This window comes from Palaemon carinicauda, chromosome 24 (genome assembly GCF_036898095.1).
Source record: "Palaemon carinicauda isolate YSFRI2023 chromosome 24, ASM3689809v2, whole genome shotgun sequence".
Classification (NCBI taxonomy): Eukaryota; Metazoa; Arthropoda; class Malacostraca; order Decapoda; family Palaemonidae; genus Palaemon; species Palaemon carinicauda.
The window spans coordinates 78711184-78726670 of record NC_090748.1 but is presented as its reverse complement, the minus strand read 5'-3'; the positions used below and the strand labels follow the sequence as shown (position 1 = coordinate 78726670).

The window sequence follows — 15487 nt, the reverse complement described above, 5'->3', positions numbered from 1 at the left end:
GCCGGCTGGTGAGTCTCTCTAGAGGGACTAACCTGGTAAGCTCTTCCACAGAGTGGTGTAACTGAAGAGCTAAACAAGACTCCTCCATGATCTCAAAGTACCTCCTCTGATGGACACGAGGAGGCGGGAGGAGTTTGTTGCCGGCGCTGGAATGGCTGGAGGAGGCAAACTCGGAGAGCTGGCCCTCAACCTTATCTCTAGCACTCTTGACCCCTTGGGACCAAGGCAAAGCCGCATTGGCCTTAGGGGGTTTCTGAGTGCCGAAGACTCGGTCCAGGACCGTGTCCTTGCCCTCTCGAGGGGGAATCTCAGAATCCGAGAACCCGTTGAGATTCCTCATCAGAGTCAGAACTTGCCAGAACTCATGTTCCGACTCCTGTAGCTCTCCTCCTGTAGGGCTGGCAGCAAAGTCTCCTGTCCCCAAAGGCTCTTCTTGGGGGGACTCGTGGACGTTCTCTGCGGGTTTGGCTGGCTCTGGTCTCATCCTCGAGGACGACTTAGGAACAGTCTTCGACTCCCTCCTGGGAGGGATACAGGACTCCAACAGAGATGGCAGGAGGCTCTTCTCCACCCCTACCCGAGAAGACTTCTCTACGGGAGGTGGGGTTTCTCCCATTGGTGCGATGGGAGAACGCCTCGCCTCACGAGAATCCCCTGAGGACGGGAAATCTTTGTCCAAAGGGGAAGCAAGAGAAATTTTTTTGGGGGAGGGAGCCTTCCTCAAAGACTTCCGAGGAGCCAGCTTAACCCTTGGGGAAGTAACCACATCGTCTACTCCTCTCTTCCTCTTCAGGGGTGTCGGTACTGCCGCTGATTTGAAGCCCAACTCAGAGAAGGCAGGCTTAAAGGCCTGCACGACAGCTCTGACAAGGGACCCAAACCATGGCTGCTTACTGACAGCGGCACTGTCAGAGACTCCCTCTGGAGGGAAGGGGATCGTTCGATCCCTAAGAGTAGAAACCACAACAGGGTCTTCCTGAAAAGAAGGGGAAGAATGCAAGTTCCAGGACCTATCCGGTGTTCTCCCGCCCACCGGCGAGCGCGCTGGTCTGCGCTTGCGGGGGGGGGGGGGGAACGAGACGACCTGGTTGGTCGCGGTTCAGCAGCCTCGTGCATGGGATCGTGCTGGAAATCCCGCTGCTAATCGCGCGATAGGTTTTTATCCGGTTCACGCGTGGGCGCGCTGGCAAGGGTGCGCGTGGGCGCGCTGGCGAGGGTGCGCGTGGACGCGCAGGCGAGCGATAACGCGCAGGCGAGCGATAACGCGCGGGCGAGCGATGGCGCACTGGCGTGCAGACGATGGCGCGTAGACGATGGCGCGTAGGCGCGTGGGCGAGGAAGCGCGTTGACGCGCGGGCAAGCGATGGCGTGCAGGAGCGATGGAGCGCGTGGGCGCGTAGGTGATCGATGGCGCGAAGTGGCGCGTTCTGGAGAATGCCAAGGGCGCACAGTAGGTTGAACAAGCGTTTGCGCGCGTGGACGCGCAGGATCCTTATGAGCCCGTGAGGGTGATAGCATAGGGCGCACGCGCGCAGGGGAAATCTCCCTTGTGCGCGGGCATGGAAGAGGGCGCACATATACAATGGGCGAACGGGCGGTGCGCGCGTTGGTGACTGCACACGATGGCGCGTAGGAGAATGCTGGCGAGCCGGAGGGGTCTGATGGCACGTTGGTGTCTGCTGGCGCGCAGGAGATCGCTGGCAAGCAGGGGAAGAAGGTATCTTCCCTACTGCGCCCAGATCTGAAGATCGTGGGCGCACGGGTGAACGTTGGCGCGCAGGCGACCGCTGGCGCGTAGGAGATCTAGGGCGCACAGGATACGGGCGCGCAGTGGCGCGCTGGCAAGCAGGAGAGCGCTGGCGCACAGGAGATCGACGGCGCGCAGGTGAGCGCTGGAGCGAAGTCTCAGGAACAGGTGAGCGCTGGAGCGAAGTCTCAGGAACTGGTGCTCACTGGTGCGGTGTCTCCGGGTCAGCAACAGTAGAGCGCTTGCGCGCAATAGCGCACTGGCGCACAGGAGAACGTTGCCGCGCAGGTGGTACCTGGCGCTTAAGGGACTTAGCCACAATGTGAGCAAGTCCCTTTTGCCCCAAAGGGACCATGGCCTGCTTGATCACAAGATGTGAGGGCGCCCACAGCGCGTCGGCAGCTAGGAAGGGCGACGGCAGGTCAGCAGGTCTGGCAGGTGAAGGAAGGCCTCTACGGCAGAAGGGAAGGCAGGCTTTACGCCTTATACGCCCTCTGGGGGCAGCAGGTAGACCGTCGGCAGTCCTCCGAAGAGGAATCTCTGTCAGTGAACTCCCCCGAGGGAGAGAATCACCAGCAGGAGAGACCGTTGGACTTAGTTCCTCCCTCGAAGGATGTTCGGAAGGGGGAGCTAAGCCTTCAGCTACATCAGCAACAGGAGCAGAGGTTTGAGATAACTCATCAGAAGCCTCTGCAACAACAACGTTGACGATAGACAGAGGATCAACCTCTGCTAACATCGGCGACTGTTTGACAGCTGCCCCTAACCTGATTATGTCAAACAGGGCTTCCTTGGAGGGCGGTTTCCTTGGAGGGCGAGCCCTGAAGCCCCAAAGAAGCCCAAAGCTGTAACAAATCATCATTAGCAACATTAGAAACAATTAAATCCTCCCCCGGGGGAGGAGGAGGAGGAGCTGCCTCGCTATGGGAGGCAACTCCCTCCCCCAAACCCCGAGATCAGTCAACAGAAATGCGGCCTACGCTACCACTCGCCGGCCTCTCGGAAGAAGCCGATCGAGAGGGAGCTTCGGAGGAGGTTTGGGCTATGGAAGAAGAGTCCTTGGGGTTTTCTCTCTTCAAAGAAGCCCTTGAAGGAGAAATATCCCGTTTCGACTTCTTCTTCCGGCGCCGGGAAAACCTCTCCCACTGGGAGGTAGACCACTCCCTGCACTCACCACATACTTTATCTCTGTCACACTGTTGGCCCCTACAAAAAGGACATAAGGTGTGTGGATATGTTTCGGCCGCCGACATATAAGTCCCACAAGGGCGGTCAGGTAAGCCGGGACACTTCCGCATCGCAGAGGCCAACTTCCAAACACTCTGTCAAAAAGAAAAAGCAAACAAAGAATAATGGCTGTCAGTGTAGGCGAGGGTAATAGGGGACACGTCCGTCTAGCACCCAAGCCGATAGCAAAGTGAGCTCAGCACAGGTGTGTGTGAGGGGGGGGTAGTATACTAACCCTCCCTACCCCCCGCTAACTAACGATGGGGTAGTAAATCCTCGTTAAAATTCTAATGGCTCGTCATTTCAGCTACGCCGAAAATAATTACCCATATTAAATAGCGTGGTTTGTATTTCAGTTACGGACAACTAACTTTTATCATAAAATTAATCATCTTCCTTCACTTTAACAGTCTCAAATCCCCAAGTATACAATTGTTCTTAGCAGCATGAGTGAGCTATTTCAGTATAAAAAGTACAAACATATTCAATAACTGGACAACATTAATCAGTGGGGAGGGGGGGAATGAAAAGAACCTCAGGTGAATAAAGAAATTATAAATATTACAGTAATATTAAAATCCCATTTATTTCTATGCATTGCACCTGAGGTTCATATGGCTGAATACCACACTCTGAAGGAGGGTAAGTAAGAACAGAGACTAATCAAATTCAATACCCTAACAACCAACCAGCCAAGATTTACCTCAAACTACAGGGAGCCGAACAGTTCCCATCGAATGTCAGATAAAACTCACTTAATACCGCACAATCTAGATTGAGACATATGCACGAAATAATGAACAGCTATGAGGACCTATAAGCCAATATGGATTATAAGGCATTTTAATCGATATGAATTACTCCAAAATACACCCCAATTATGAGTTACACCAGAATATCACCTGCAGCTATCATAGTGCCTAATGCCCAACAACTCTTATACAAACAAGTCTTCCCTTAAATAGTGCTTGGCAAAAACAGATTTAGTACACCACAGAGCTGCTGCCAGAACACTTTCCAAAGAAAGATTCCTACAGAAGTTAGGGAAGTAATTGCAGGTTTAATATAATGAACCCAACCTTCAAGTCCTTCACCTGACCCAAATACAGTTTCAAATAAGTTTTGGTCACTAAACATGCAATAAGTAAGGACAGAGAGAGAGGATGCCCTAACACCCAAACCATACAAAACAAATTAAGAAGTTTTCCCTAATGCTATTAGCCTTATCCAAATAAATCTGGAACATGCTAATGAACAAAAAACCTATCCTCCAATGCAATACTGTACCTACTTTTCTCACCGAAGGAATGTGGAAAAAGTGCATAAGATTCTTAGCCCTGAAATCCTTCTATGCATATAATCTAAGTAAGAGACAAAGGCATCTCATTGACACCAAAAAATCCACATTCTTAAAGAGCACCTGCAATTCACTATCACAAATTTTTCAAGTAATTTATATTGTTCCTAGCTATACAAACCCGAGTCCTTTAATAGGAGATTGTTTCAGCATGAACTTGATATGGTCATTAGAATTACTTAATGAGAGGTTAAACAACCGGTGGATGGTGTTGGTATGAAGCCCTGCCACCCCACCTTTCGGCTCAGAACTGTCTTTCGAAGGGATGAGGAGACTCCTAGGGCCTGGCCTTTACATGGTGAAATATATTTACTAAATTGAAGAAACCCTTCCCCTAATGGGAAAATCAGCTCAGAATAATATACTTGTATCATGATCGATGGGTTAATGTAAATACCCTTATCCTGAGGGTGTGGGAGGATGGAAGAGATACTTCTTTAGGGTTAAAAAATGGTGCTTAGAAGTGTAATTTACCATCATTAAGTTAGATCCAGCATCTAATATTTGGAGTGCTTTGTCCACAGGAGGGGACAAAAAAATGAAGAGCCAGCCATCATCTACAAATTACCATAGACAAGATGATTCCTATGCTGTGTGAGAGGTGGGCTGGCTACACAACTACTTGAGCAGCACCCATAAGACTGAGCATAAAGGTGTCAAGGGACTTTCGGGTATAATCCTAAAAGTAAAAGGCCATGAAGGTGGTTTGACACTTCCAAGACCCAGCCTTCAGTACCTTGAGGTCATTAAAGTGAGGTTAAATGGGAATACAATCAGAGGGTAGAGGGAAATCGTAGTAAAAATATAATGTAACTAAATCATAATAACATTAAACTTAATTAAAGAATTAAATAATTAAATCTTAAGGATTTTGGATTGTGAAGAGAATAGAATGAAATTTAGAAATAGTTTATTTAGTTTTCTAGATGATTTAAGAGTTTATTAGGAAAGGATGTAAAAATAGGAGCTTACACACTACTGTACAGTAAAATTACTGTAATAAAAGCTAATGTAAAAATAGGAGCTTACACACTACTGTACAGTAAAATTACTGTAATAAAAGCTAGAGTACAGTTAGTGGAATACATGAAGATAACATACCATGTCTTTAGGGTGCTAGTTGACCAAAAGAATACAGCATAGGAATTGCTGTGATGGGTTCAATAGAACCTGAAACCATGGATTCCCTTTATGCATGCTGAGTTTGTGCCTTCCACGTTGTTACAGTGGCTGTAATGCAGGTGAGACAACATTTTTTGGTATATCATGTTGTACTGGATACCTTGTTCTAGCCTTTACAGGTAAGTCCTTGGAAACCACAGAGTAGCCGAACCCCAAAAATATACAAGATAAACCAATCTCCCCTTTCAATAAAGGTAAGGTGCACTAGCATGTTACAAATCTAATCAAAACATAGTTGAGTGATGATAAAGGGCCACAAGTTGAACATGTAATCAACTGGTCCTACTGAGTGTCTGATGTTCATCAGATTGTGAGAGGCAAGGTATCATTGCATGTTATGAATATGACAACAAATCTAAGATTAGTTTACAGAATCTGTCAGATTTTAACAGTCAATGTGTGCTAGTACATTACAAATCTGATAACCAAATTAATCATATGTTCATTAAAATTCTATTTAATCAAATTAACATCCTATCTCATGATAAGTACCTTAAGCAATATTAAAAGTTGTTCATGCTAAAATAAGCACCATTTAATTATCATTCAAAAGCCTCTAAATTTACACGAAATGTCACAGGGATGAACCAAATCATGTCTACAACTTAATCATGGCATTACTCTCCATTGGAAATATCTACCTTACTGTAATACTTTGCATTCATCAAATACTCTATTACTATTTGTCTTCCTTTTCTCTGTTCCCAAAATTCTGTCTTCTTTTTCAGGAATGTTGAGCTGAGCCAATGATGTGTGTGACTTTCCTTATATTTACTTGTTTTTAAGACCCCAGAACCAATTAGTATGGACTAGGTGGTGTTGCCCTTGTACAGTATTGAGAAGCTTCAGTTGCTTGTAGGGAAGGTTGCATTAGAGAGGGAACAGTGTGTAGTGAATTATGAAAATGTGACAATGGACTGCAGATTCTTAGTTATTACTAGAGCAAACCAGAAACTTTAGCATTCTAGAGTCAGTCAGGATAAAAGAAAATTGGTGCAATATGTGGACCTTTTTTGGCCATTTAAATAATTGCCAATTTTTCTGAATGTTACAACAGTATTTGTGAAGATGCAATACATTTGTGAAGAATTCAATACTTAATTAGTGTATTGACTTATGTGAGATGAATTGTTTATACTGTATATGGATTCATAATAACAAGTGTAATAAGGATTCTTAAAATGAGTAATAAAACAATATTAAGGAGTTACCCTATGAATATGTTAGTGTCTGCTTATAGTTAAGTAAAACATTTAGTGTTAAGTTCACTAGACTGAGAACTGATGATATTAATTAGCTTCATTGATTTAGGTAGATACTAAGTTGTGTTTTTCATTGTATTTTTATTCTGTAAAATATGGGTGTGATAACTGATCTATAAAATTAGTATTGAGGTCAGCTTATAAAGTAGTATTGGAAATAAAACCAAGTTATAAGTGAAATGTATGTAATTGTATGTATTTCTGTAGATAAGTGAATAAAGTGAAAATAAGTTGAAGTACGTTTGATTTTGGTCCATAGTGGCTCAAACCTCCTGACATTACCAAGGAATAGATCTTTCTCTCCTTCAAAATAAAAATCATTTAGCTAGCAACTGATCCAGCAAAGAATACTGTAACTGCTCTCAGATTTAAAAACTTATTTAAGACCCAAAAACAAATGCTTAACAATGGGCTTAATCAGATAAAAGACTTGAAACATCTCTAATTATTTCTTCAATTATACTAACTTGTAGGAAATATCCTTCAACACCCCATTACTCTTCGTTAAATAATTATATAAATCAATACAAAAGAATTACAAAAACTCTTTTACATTATTTTCCAACATGAACTGAAATAATTCTTAAATATTTATTTTTTGTAAAAAACTCAATATACTTACAATATTAAAATCTTCCGCAGGTGCATCAAGATAAAGATATCTAAACTGCTGTCTTTCCCACACTAGAAAAGGAGGCTACTCCAAAGGAGAAACTGAAGGGGCAACTCTTAGTATGCTACTCACCATTAACTGGTAGACTGTTTCATTACTTTACTGGGGGATGTATATCATTTGAAAAGAAAGAAAAGGGGAAAATTCTGATAAATTTTGGGGGTAAACTTCGATAAACCGACCTTCTGGAAGGAAGCAATATGAACATAAGGGGAGGGTCATAGAAATCAGGTACAGCCAGAGACACACAGCTAACTAAAAAGAAGCAAAGGGCAATTCCACCAACTACTATAACTACTTACTGAACAGATATTGGGGAATCCCCAGACCGATTTGTGTAGTTGACAATGGCATTGAAAGACTGGTTAATCCATTGCCAAAATACTACAGCTGGAGTAGTTCTGAAATGTATAAGACCATTGTTTAATCATAAAAAATTTACTAAAACATTTTGAATTTATAATGGACAAAGTTACACTGATACAATAATTTAGCAAGCTTTATTTCTAGAAGATATAATTTGATATGAAAAAAAAAATATTTGTGTGCAATTGGTATTTTTTCTTACTTATAATTTTATTTATTATAATTTGAAGTGATGAAAAATAAGAGTATTTAGGAAAGCCTCAAAATGGTACATCAGATACTGATAACAAAAGTTTCTATGAAAGTTAAAACCTAACTTACAAAGGAGGCAGTAAGACACAGTGACAAAAGAACATACACTTCTATATTGCAGTAGCATACCTGGGGATTCAAGAGAGCTAACTTCAACCTGGGCCATAGAAATTTTGTAAAAAAAAAAAAAAAAAAAAAAATGACCTTCTTTGATTTTTATAAACAGAGTTGTAATCCCCACCTTTTATCTTGATATACTGTATAAATTTGATCAGACCAAGATGAGTGTTGTGATAAGTTTGCCGATTCTTGGTCATTAAGAATCCCTTCCATACTGACAATATTGTATATCCAAAGCTATTTATATATGATCTTATGGTTTGTGATATACCATCACTGAACTCTTCAATTAGATTGATAAATCACTACATGAGTGATTCAAATGGCCTGAAATAATAGTTATTCCAAGATATCGCTTTACAAAGTTTATATGAAAAGATTTCCATTTTCAGAAAGCAAGTAAACTATTCATCTGATAAAATGGTATTCTTATTACTACAAGCAGCAAGTAAGCAGAAATGCAAAATCCTATATTGCAATTATTGTAATACATTATAAGTTGATAGATTTGGCAACAAAATGAATAACTTGAAAAAGTGGCTGATATGAACCCTGTTATTAATAGTATAAAGAATAATTCACTTACAATTCCAACAAAATCTTCAAGTCTCATAAGGCATTAACTGGGTAAACTTATTTCCATAGTATCTAATACTTAATTTTGATTCTCTCTCCATTTTATTAGCTAAAAAATAGTGCAAAACTAAAAACTTTCTGTAATTACCATATATATACAATCAAACTTAACAAGATATATGAGAGAGAGAGAGAGAGAGAGAGAGAGAGAGAGAGAGAGAGAGAGAGAGAGAGAGAGAGTGTGTGTGTGTGTGTGTTGCAAGGATTCTGGATGTCTCAGACTTTTTAGCCCATCCGCAGAGACACCACTTGATCTTTGGTAGGGGGATTTAGATTAAGCATTTAGAGAGTTCTTATGATCTTGTCTAACTTATTCTTGAACTCGTTTATCGTGTTAATCTTCACTACATCTGCTGGAAGTCTATTCCAAGAATTTGCTATTTTGTATGTAAAGAAATTGCCACATCGAGTAGTGTTGTATCTTTTCAATTCAAGTTTGTATTCGTTACCTCTGGACTGATTTGTGCTATGCGTGAAAAGATTGTTGTAATTTACGTTTGCTATTCCTTTAGGAATTTTGAAGGCCTCTACCAACTGTCCCCTTAGTAGTAGTTTTTAGATAAAATAAGTTCAAACATTCCATCCACCATCTATATCCAAATTGCCTTATTATTGGAACTAGTTTGGTAGCCCTAGCTTGTACTGCTTCCAGTCTATCTATATCCTTCTGAATACTTGGAGCCCAGAATTGGACTCCGTATTCTAGATGTGGTCTTACTAGTGATGTGTAAAGCTTGTAGTACAGTGTCTTCGTTTGAATTGTCTCTTTATGTAGCCTATAAGTTTTTATGCTTTCTTTTCAGCTTTTATACACTGTTTGGTGAACTTCTAATTCTTGCTGATAATAATACCGAGATCTTCCTCCTGGTCCACATTTTCTATTTCATTACCCAGCAGTGAGTAATCTGATTGTGGATTAATAAAACCTATATGCATGACTTTACATTTTCCCCCAATTGAAATGCATTTGCCATTTTATGGACCATTCTCCTAGCTTTATTAGTTCCTCTTTTAAGGCTTCTATATCCTCTGAGTTCGCAGCATTTATGCCTAGTTCGGTATCGACAGCAAATTTGGATATTCTATTGGTTAATTCTAAAACTATGTCGGTAATGTAGATCAGAAATATCAATGGGCCAAGGACGGATCCTCGAGGTACTCCGTTTGTAACTGCTGCCCACTCTCAAGCTTCTTCATTCATTACAACTTTCTCTTTTCTGTTTGTTAGTCAATCTTCGATCCATTCAGCTGGCTCGTCAATGATGCACACACAGAGAGAGAGAGAGAGAGAGAGAGAGAGAGAGAGAGAGAGAGAGATTAATTTCTCCAAGGGTCAGATAGGGGCTCAACTCCTCGCTTACATCTCAGAAGGGTAACTCTGAGGTAACAGTGGAGGGGATGTCGTACAGTATATCGTTTCATCCACTGTGCAATATCCTTCAAGGATTCTGGTGTTTTGATGGATAATATGCCAAACCAAGGTTAAAATTACAGTGAGGTAATTTCATAGCCCACTGAGTAAAGAAAGGTCTTAACAGATCTTATTCTCACAAAATATAAATAATGTGTATTTGCAATAATGTATCAGTGCAAAACCAACCGAAAACTTACTTGTAAAATGTAAGCATACAGCCTGTGATTGTCATATTCATGGGTACCTGAGCCGACATTCTGCCGATAAGGGTCATCTTCTCACCAGTGTCAGGATGAAAAGCTGAATCATAAATATTCTTGGCTCTCCAAAGCTCATCTTCACTTAAATTTACATCCTCCCCTTTCCTGTCGAGTAAGAGTTGTTCATTATAAATTTTCACACAAAACTTACTTTCTAAACTATTACAGCACCTTAAAAATAAGTTTCAAGGTTTTTCATGCATGAAAGGTAAAATCCAGTGGATTTAATTATTTAAGACAATTAGATTTGATGTAAAACAAAATAAAATAGTGGCAGACTAAAACCAACTGCAGAGGAGAAGGCCTTTGATTTTATCTCAAGAATATATGTTCTATATGTATCCAAATACTTTTAAAAAAGGAAAATGCCTGACATCACACTGCAATGAAATGATGTTATTAGTACAGAACTACCCCTTTAAATACAAATTAATTCTTTCAAGCAAACCTATCTCTCACTTATAATTAGCACTTTCTCAAGTGGTGAAATTGCACCAGATACTTTGGGTTTTTCTTAAAAGGTAAAAACAAAATTTCAGTCAGCAAATCATACAATTAACTCTAGTTATCCACAAGTTTTGGATTTTCAAATTACGTATAACGTGAAAACTCAAAATTTAACACTAAATTACTTGACCATGAAAAATCATCTGAGAGCATGAGTCAAAATGTGAAATTTAGTCAGAAATAGTAAAAAACAGTGTAATAATGAAAAGAGCAAGTAAAAAATTAAATTTAGCATTAGAAATCAGCAAATAGTACCGTACAGTACTGTATCCAAAATTCCCAAAGAACGCAAGTCAAAATGTGAAATTTTGATCAAAATTGCAAGATTAATATTGTATAAGCTAAGAAATTTATTAAAGTTGATCATACGTAAGCATATTCTCGATAGTACTGTATTAGTTTGAGATCAGCTGACCATAAATAAAAAAAAGGTAATTGTCATTAAAATACACCTTAAATTGATAACAGAAAAGTACAAAAATACTTAAATGAAGACTTCTTTCTGTATGTTATGTTGTTGGCTAGAACTAGAGATCACCTGACAAAATCAATAGCCTTGTTTTAAGCTTAGCCTATTAACAAACATGGATTCAAGGGAAGTATAAACATATTTTGTGTTGTGTGAGAGAGAGAGAGAGAGAGAGAGAGAGAGAGAGAGAGAGAGAGAGAGAGAGAGAGAGAGAGAGAGAGAGAGAGTCAGAGTCTAAGTGATAACTCATAATGAAGGTCAGTCCTTGTTTATTCTTAAAATTAACCCAAACCTGAGAACTAAAGTATAAAATTGCTTTAACCCACGAAGGACAACCCGTCCATATAATGGATGCATTAATTGCCATCAACTTGCAAGCATCTATATTGTGGATGCATTTTTTACATCCTTTCTCCCTCATACGTATGCCTTTAGCTCCGCCTTCTATTGACGTCACAGGCTACTTTAACCAATCAGTGATCGTTTACAAAGCAAAGTTGCCAGAAATCTTATACTTTGAGGTTATAGGAGTGTGCTAAGCATGCGCCGTTGGCGATGGTGGTCGGGGTATTGATAAAAGATATTGATTATCTTTATGATTCAGAAACAAGTGCTAATGATTTGGACAGCCATAGTGAGCATGATAATGATGATTATATTACTAATAGCGATGTTTATGACGACGATCTTGACATTGAACCTGCTGGTTCATCCTCTAGCAGAAGCCCTACTAACACAAAAGACATCACTCACAGGAAAAATAAAGATTAATTCTCGATTTAGTTCTAAAGGCTTATATTATCTATCAGCAAAATACTGATAGGCCATCCAAGAGATAATTATGAAGGCTGTAATATTTTTGTAAATCCGCATTACCAAATGGTGAAAAAGTGTCACTTGATATGTTATATAATTTTTTTTTTACCACGCTATTACATACATACATATACCAAGGGGGGTAGCCGACATCAACAAATGAAACCAAAAAAAAAAAAAAAGGGGGACCTCTCCTCTCTATGTTCCTCCCAGCCTGACAGAATATTATGTTTTTTTAGGACTTTTTCAAAATTACATTCTTTACAAAATTAGCACTTTTATAACAAATAGGAATAATAAGTTTTGCAATAATCCAGCTTCAAAGTGACTTCGATTTTTTTGCAACTTTGATTTCTAGACATTTTTTTTATATCCAAAGTAATTAACAATGTATTAAACAATAAATGCCCTATTAAAAAGCTCATCTTCTTGCGGTTTCAATGATACCAAATACTTATATATTAGAGTGAAAAATAATATATTTACAGTTTTTTTTTCTTTTTTCTATAAATATTAATAAACCGTAGTCGTCCTTTGGCGTTGTCCTTCGTGGGTTAATGAAGCACAATTGAATTTTAAAAAAACATTTCTTTAGAATGCAATAATGTTGTCAGCTAAAATAATGGTCAGTGATGAAATTAAATACTGTAATGTGTTTTAAGAATTAGCCTACAATCAAAATTGGATTTACGCTCACCACATTGCACTATACTGTATTAATTTCATTCTTAAACTCAGGGTAATTAAATACAATAATGTATAGTTAGAGTTATTTATTTCTGATAAAATACAGTAAATTTGGTTAAAATATGAAAATTTGGGGAATTGCAGTGCACATCAGACGGACTTACCATGTACAGTACTGTACTGTATTCTTATTGGAAAAATTTGTTTTGTATCCACAATTTTGCCCTACACGGCCATTTTCATAAACATGATATTTTAATTATAAAATAAATTTTTGAATATACTTACCCGGTGAATATATAATAGCTGCTGCTCCAGCGGCTCGACAGAAAACACACACAAAAACTCGCGAGCGATCGCTATGAAGGTTGCGGGTGTGCCCACCAGCGTCAACTATCGGCCAGATACCGCATATACATGTAAACAGACCCAATTTTTCTCATCCCGCTGGGTCTCTATCGGGGAGGAAGGGGGGGCCTTTAATTTATATATTCACCGGGTAAGTATATTCAAAAATTTATTTTATAATTAAAATATCATTTTTAAATATTTAACTTAGCCGGTGAATATATAATAGCTGAATCACACCCATGGTGGTGGGTAGAGACCAGAGTTAATTAAGTTTACAGCGTATATGCTTAGAGTTTTTGACAGTTATATCATAACAAAACCCAAATATATAAAGGTACCTGGTAAGGAAGTTGACTTAGACGATTACTCTGCCTTATTAGTCTGTCTTCCTCACGAAGCCCAGCGATCCTCTTAGGATGCTGAAAGACTCCCAGGAGCTGAAGTATTAAGGGCTGCAACCCATACAACAGGACCTCATCAAACCCCTAATCTGGGCGCTCTCAAGAAATGACTTTGACCACCCGCCAAATCAACCAGGATGCGAAAGGCTTCTTAGCCTTCCGTACAACCCAAAAAACAATATTAAAAACATTTCAAGAGACAGATTAAAAAGGATATTGAAATTAGGATAATGTAGTGGTAGAACCCTCACCCACTACTGCACTCGCTGCAACGAATGGACCCAGTGTGTAGCAGTCCTCGTAAAGAGTCTGGACATCTTTTAAGTAAAATGACGCGAACACTGACTTGCTTCTCCAAAAAGTCGCGTCCATAATACTTTGCAGAGATTTATTTTGCTTGAAGGCCACGGAGGTTGCTATAGCTCTAACTTCGTGCGTCTTAACCTTAAGCAAACATCGGTCTTTCTCATTCAAGTGAGAATGAGCTTCTCGTATTAAAAATCTGATAAAATATGACAAAGCATTCTTTGACATAGGCAATGATGGTTTCTTAACTGAGCACCACAATGCCTCAGATTTACCTCGTAATGACTTAGTACGAGCTAAATAGAACTTAAGAGCTCTAACAGGACATAATACTCTTTCCAGTTCGTTGCCTACGATCTCTGATAAGCAAGGAATATCAAAAGATTTAGGCCAAGGACGAGAAGGCAGTTCATTTTTGGCCAGGAAACCAAGTTGAAGTGAACAAGTGGCTTTTTCTGTAGAAAAGCCGATGTTCTTACTGAAGACATGAAGTTCACTGACCCTTTTAGCCGAAGCCAAGCACACTAGGAAAAGTGTCTTGAGGGTGAGATCCTTCAGGGAGGCTGAATGTAATGGCTCAAACCTGTCTGACATGAGGAACCTTAGGACCACGTCTAAGTTCCATCCAGGAGTTGCCAAACGACGTTCCTTAGAGGTCTCGAAAGACTTAAGGAGATCTTGGAGATCTTTATTGTTGGAAAGATCTAAGCCTCTATGTCGAAAGACCGAAGCCAACATGCTCCTGTAGCCCTTAATCGTGGGAGCTGAAAGGGAGCGAACCTTTCTCAGATGTAAAAGAAAATCTGCGATTTGGGCTACAGAGGTACTGGACGAGGACACAGATGCTGACTTGCACCAGTCTCGAAAGACTTCCCACTTCGACTGGTATACTCTAATGGTAGAAGCTCTCCTCGCTCTTGCAATCGCACTGGCTGCCTCCTTCGAAAAGCCTCGAGCTCTTGAGAGTCTTTCGATAGTCTGAAGGAAGTCAGACGAAGAGCGGGGAGGCTTTGATGGACATTCTTTACGTGGGGCTGACGTAACAGATCTACCCTTAGAGGAAGACTTCATGGAAAGTCTACCAGCCATTGAAGTACCTCGGTGAACCACTCTCTCGCGGGCCAGAGGGTGGCAACCAACGTCAACCTTGTCCCTTCGTGAGAGGCGAACTTCTGCAGTACCTTGTTGACTATCTTGAATGGTGGGAATGCATATAAGTCCAGAAGAGACCAATCCAGTAGAAAAGCGTCTATGTGGATTGCTTCTGTAACTAGGACTGGAGAGCAATAGATTGGTAACCTTTTGGTCAACGAGGAGGCAAAGAGGTCTATGGTGGGTTGACCCCAAGTAGCCCAAAGACTCTTGCCCACGTCCTTGTGGAGGGTCCATTCCGTGGGTATCACCTGACCCCTCCGACTGAGACAGTCTGCCAAGACGTTCAAGTCCCCCTGGAT

At 40.5% G+C, this 15487-nt stretch overlaps 1 protein-coding gene across 3 annotated transcripts in view; it reads right to left on the bottom strand.

Moving 5' to 3' along the window:
• Positions 1 to 15487, bottom strand: part of Sfxn1-3 (Sideroflexin-1-3) — a 73161-nt gene that overhangs the window by 34816 nt on the left and 22858 nt on the right. For all 3 annotated transcript variants that reach the window (XM_068348219.1, XM_068348218.1, XM_068348220.1), the window contains exons 3-4: positions 10434 to 10601; positions 7751 to 7849 (exon numbers count right to left, since the gene is read on the bottom strand). In XM_068348219.1, coding sequence (XP_068204320.1) covers positions 7751 to 7849; positions 10434 to 10601 — 267 coding nt within the window. The remainder of the gene's footprint in view (positions 1 to 7750; positions 7850 to 10433; positions 10602 to 15487) is intronic.